Here is a 5,452-nt window from a genome sequence, read left to right on the forward strand (position 1 = left end):
ATCTTATTCTTTCTCTAAATGGATTACTTGAAATAAAAAAATATAAAATTGATATAAGAATATACTAAAAAGTATAAAAATTTATACTTCGTCCAGAGATGTATCGTTTTGAAATTTTTTATATGACTAAAAACTACAATTATTTTAGAATGGAGGTAATAAGTAAATAAGTAATTATTTATTTTATACATATATTTATATTGAAAATTTAAATTACATATTTGATGATAGTTTTAGTTGAAAATTTACAAAAAAAAATTATTAAAAATGAAATTTTAATTTTGATAAAAATACTCTCGTTTGTAATTTGAAATGTGGTGTGATATAAAAATATTAATTTTTTTATATGATTGAGAAAAAATATTTGTGCCATGGTCCTAATGAAGAAAATGTGGGGTATATATGAAAGGATAGAATGATGTCACCGTAAACATAGGATTGCGGTGAATACTGGTAACCAAGCTTCCGGTCAATGCAAGACATCCATCACGGCTTTATCAAAGAAAAACGTTAGGTTAACATATATAATAATAATAATAATAATAATAATAATAATAATAATAATAATAATAATAATAATAATAATAATAATAGTAATAATAATAATAATAAAGTAATAATAATAATAATATAAGTGAATAAAATTTAAAATTTAGCAATCAGGTTTACAAAAGTATAAAACAGTACAATGTTTAATAAATATTATATTATTATAATTTGATTCCTTCAACTCCTCTCATTTATCCGTTGCTTTAATATGTTTGCAACATGGATAAAAGGTGAGTTTAGGCATTAATATAAAATTATAGTTATTAATTTTATGAAATATGATAACTTAAATTATTCTAAGATATGATAATTGAAAATTTTCAAGCTCACAATTATATTTATAAATTGGTTTAAATAATCCAATTCAATAAAATTAATGGTTGAAGATTATATTTTACAAAGGGATTTTAACCCATTTTTTTATAATCATGTTAATGAGAAATATTTATTGGTGTTTTACGTACAAGTCCAAAAATTAAATATATATTGTTTAATATTATTGATTTTGATGAAAAATTTAATATAAATTTGTATCTATTATGATTAATGCAATATTTCGTTCGAATATAGTATCTTTCTAATCATCAATTTATTGGTACTCATCTTTTCGTAACGAAATGACTGCTCTTTTTGCTTTTCTTATAAGAAATAATAGATAATACATTTATATTATAATTTATTTCTTATAAAAAGGTTATTGGTATTATAATAAAAGTTGAATAATTTAAATCAATCTTACTATATCGGATTTCTTTAAAAATAAGAGTTCTTTCTAAATGAAATACGATATTATTATATTTTCTATATGCCGCCGCCTCTTCTTACTAGCCGCCATAGTATTATTAATGGTTGTTGATTTGTTCCTTTACACTTTTTACATGTATGGCGGCCAGATTTAGTGTTGATTTACTTTTAAAATCATATTTGATTAATTACATTTAAATATGATTATAGTGATTTATTTCTAAATTTGTAGTTTGAAAAAAGTGTTTTATTCTAATCTGTAATTTTGTTTTACGTAAATAGACTTAAATAAATGTTTTAAAAGTTTTGTGTGACAACAATAACAAAATCAAGTAGTTAGTGTTTAATGACTTATAATTTATATCGATACAATTCAAGTCTTTAGGATACATAATGTAATTATTTTATGTAAGTAAGATAATTATTTTAAGATTTATCTACTTGCGTTAGATAGGATTTTTTTTTTTTCAAAATTGATTAAGATTTATAGAGTATAAGATTTTCAAAATTATATCATTAGCATGATAATTTCGTTTACACCTATTTCTGTTTTTAATGCCTTCGTTTAGTCTTATTATTTTCTGTAAGAATAGATTATAAGTGAACTTTAGAGGACAACTAGTTAAAATGTGAAACTTTCATGGTACCTAAAAATAAACTTTTTCTATATATAAAAAAAAGTAAGTTTAACACTAACTTTTATTTTAAAGAATCAGTTTTAAACTAATCACATAAAAATGTCTAGGAACTAATTTATTATTAAATTATATAACAATATAAATATCATACTTTTTATATTAAACAAAATTTTTGTTCAGTCAAAAACTAAATTATTATTAATTTACACATTTAGAAAATAAAATTATTATTTATCCAAATGTTTAACGATATTTAAGGACGATTATTTTAGGAACTTGAAAAATATTAATTTTAAAATTTTAAAATAGAATTCAAGTTCATTTTAAATTTGAAGAACTAATAATGTAATTAAATTTTAATTAAAATATAATTAATTTTCAGCTTTCGCATCTCTGATTGAATTTTTGAATAAAATATTATATCTCGTAGTTATATCAATTTCAACTACAATTCTTGCATTAAAATATTTCAAATCATATATGAAAATGAAATTTATGTTATTTGTAAACCATAGTTAATCCTTGTCTGAGTTAAAAGGCAACTTTAATCTAGTTTCAAATTTTGACGTCACAACTTTTGAGACAAAGTACCATGTCATATAATGTGGTCAAAATCTGACCTGGAATGTTCAATAAGTGCTCGCTGGCAATTGTGCTATGAAGGTTCATGAAAGCAAATTATTGCATTTTTAATTATTTTCTGGTTGAACCAAAAGTTGACGACTCGCCCCTTGAGCTAATTAACCATGGCATTGCTGTGGACATTTTCTTCTTGGTTAGACTAGATAATCACTTTCAGTTTCTGAGACTTTTCCTCATACTCTTTTTCTTCATCTTCTTCTTCTGCTTTTCCTTCATGAGTTTTGCTGGTTTGGTCTAACAGCAACGCGTTTCATCATGGGAAACACTTGTGCGAAAGGAAAACCGATTGCTCATGTATCTTCCTCCAATTTTTCTGGTTGGTTTCTCTTCATTGTGATCATCTTCATGGGATGATGACTTTACTTTCTTCTTTGGTGCTTTGAAGCCACTCTGTGTCTTTTTCCCCTTTGTTTGTGCACTAATCACAGAAAGAGTTTCAAGTTTGACTTTTTGTTTGTCATGCTCAATGTTTGGACTTTTCCTATTTAGTTTCTGATGCTTAAAACTTTATGTTCACTGCAAATTGTAAGCACTGACGTTTGCCCCAGAACTTCTAATCCAAGATGCCTGCCCATAACTTGTTTGCTGATTTTACAGTCACAAATTTCCTTGCACAATTATGTTGGAAAGTTAATATCATTGCTGCTCTTAACTTGCTTCTTATCTGTTTGTAGGAAACAAGAGGCCTGCAAGTAAGCCAAGGCAGGATTCAAATTCTTCTGCACAAAATCATGCTCCAAAAACTTCAGAATCAAATGTTCCCGTATCCATCTCTAGTAGCTTAAAGTCCTTCAGCTTGAATGATCTAAAGGAGGCCACTAAAAATTTCAGGAAAGAAAATTTGATCGGAGAGGGAGGATTTGGGCGTGTCTTCAAAGGATGGATTGATGAGAATTCATATGGTCCCACAAGACCAGGCACTGGAATTGTGGTGGCCATTAAAAATCTTAAACCAGAAAGTTTCCAAGGCCACAGCGAATGGCTTGTATGTGTAACAAGAACCATAAACCAAAGTTTTCTTTTTAGCCTGACTAATCAATGGTCTTGCTGTGCTGATGACTAGTTTTACTTCCTTTGTTCTGGCAGGCAGAAGTCAGTTATCTTGGGCAGCATCAGCATGACAATTTGGTGAAACTTATTGGTTATTGTTTGGAGGGTAAAAACAGGCTTCTGGTTTATGAGTTCATGCAGAAAGGAAGTTTGGAGAATCATTTATTCCGAAGTAAGTTCATTTCACTCTAAGCATAAGCATATTTTTGTAAGCTTTTACAATACCAATTTGAGGTGAACCAAGATTGCTATATCAATTCATCCTACCCTAAAATTTTGTTTTCTGTTTCTGCAGAAGGTGTTCAACCTATGGCTTGGGTTACAAGGGTCAACATTGCAATTGGTGTAGCAAGAGGACTAGCATTCTTACATTCCCTGGATCAAAATGTCATCTTTCGTGATTTAAAGGCTTCCAATATCCTACTTGATTCAGTATGTGACATTAAAAGTTTGATTTGTGGATCTGTACTGACTACATATTCTGGTTTACACATAAGTTTCCATTCTTAAAGAGTAGCCTAATGCATATGTAGGACTTCAATGCAAAGCTTTCAGATTTTGGCTTGGCAAGGGATGGTCCAACTGGAGATAATACTCATGTTTCAACTCGAGTAATAGGAACTCAAGGCTATGCTGCACCAGAGTATGTTGCTACAGGTATTAAAGTTTGAAATCTAAATTTAGCTCAAACTAGTTCCTTTTTATTCTAAATACTTATTAAAGGTCATTTCAATAGTCATCCTTAGCTGATTTCTAAGTTGGTCATCAACTGAACAGGTCACCTGGCACCAAGAAGTGATGTATACAGCTTTGGTGTAGTGTTGTTAGAGTTGCTTACTGGTAGGCGTGCTGTGGAAGATGACAGACCTGGATTTTCAGATGAAACCTTGGTGGATTGGGCAAAGCCATTTTTGAGTGACAACAGAAGAGTTTTGAGAATAATGGACACAAGGTTGGGGGGTCAATACTCTAAGAAAGGGGCAATGGCTGCAGCTGCACTTGCACTGCAATGCCTCAACACTGACCCCAAATTTAGACCCCCTATGGTGGAAGTTCTAGCAGCATTGGAAGTGCTTAATTCCTCAAATTCATTCTCAAGAACACCACCAAGACCTGAGAGCCATGCAACCAAAAATTCTGCTGGTCATTCTCAAAAGTAAATGCAAAGTATATATGAATGCACCTAAAAATTCTGATGGCCATTCCATTAAATTAGCTTGTTGTTCTTTCATTTCTTTGCCACTGCCAAGAATTGTCACCTTTACTGGTTGTTCAGAGTGTAGAGTATTAAATTGTGTAGCAGCTAGCTTCTTAATACATTGTATGAAGTTTTTGAGCTTTTAGGATGGGTATTGTTCATGTACAAAATTGGGAAAATGAAAAGTTAATGGATATGTTCACGTAGGTATCTTCATAGGTTATCTACTTACTTTGGCTTTTGAATTAATTGTTTAACAATTATAAAAAGTATACAGAAGAGTTGAGTTTTAATAGTCTTTATTTTTTAAAACTTATAAGATTACATAATTATATAATTATATAATTATAAAACTATAGAGGTTTAATTATAAAATTATCGAAGAGAATTAAATTATAAAATATTAAAATTATAAAGTTATAAATTATAAAATTATAAAATAACATGACCACATAATTAGTTAGTAATAATTAGTAAGGTGATGGATAAGATAAACTTAGTTAATCAAGAAAATAAAGGACAGTTACTTAATTGAAAAATATAATTATTTTGAGAACTTTAAAAATTTAACAAAGATTTATTTTAAATTTATTAGAGACTTAAAACTTAAATGGGTTAAATATGTTTTTAG

The 5,452-nt window shown here is 28.5% G+C and overlaps 1 protein-coding gene across 1 annotated transcript; it reads left to right on the forward strand.

Moving 5' to 3' along the window:
* Positions 1 to 2,604: 2,604 nt before the first annotated feature.
* Positions 2,605 to 5,046, forward strand: LOC124843429 (putative serine/threonine-protein kinase PBL2). Its single transcript, XM_047320175.2, has 6 exons — positions 2,605 to 2,889; positions 3,248 to 3,558; positions 3,660 to 3,795; positions 3,919 to 4,055; positions 4,157 to 4,280; positions 4,401 to 5,046. Exons 1-6 carry the CDS (start codon positions 2,829 to 2,831, stop codon positions 4,781 to 4,783), a joined length of 1,152 nt encoding a protein of 383 aa, XP_047176131.2. The 5' UTR covers positions 2,605 to 2,828; the 3' UTR covers positions 4,784 to 5,046.
* The last annotated feature ends 406 nt before the right edge of the window (positions 5,047 to 5,452 follow it).

Source organism: Vigna umbellata, chromosome 5 (genome assembly GCF_029865625.1).
Source record: "Vigna umbellata cultivar VRB3 chromosome 5, Vumbellata_1.0, whole genome shotgun sequence".
Classification (NCBI taxonomy): Eukaryota; Viridiplantae; Streptophyta; class Magnoliopsida; order Fabales; family Fabaceae; genus Vigna; species Vigna umbellata.

What these genes read in the sequence shown, in the direction of transcription:
- LOC124843429 (XM_047320175.2), top strand. Translation starts at nt 2,829, where the DNA reads ATGGGAAACACTTGTGCGAAAGGAAAACCGATTGCTCATGTATCTTCC. An exon ending in ATCTTCCTCCAATTTTTCTG is followed by an intron (nt 2,890 to 3,247) that starts GTTGGTTTCTCT and finishes ATCTGTTTGTAG; the next exon opens with GAAACAAGAGGCCTGCAAGT. An exon ending in AAGGCCACAGCGAATGGCTT is followed by an intron (nt 3,559 to 3,659) that starts GTATGTGTAACA and finishes TTGTTCTGGCAG; the next exon opens with GCAGAAGTCAGTTATCTTGG.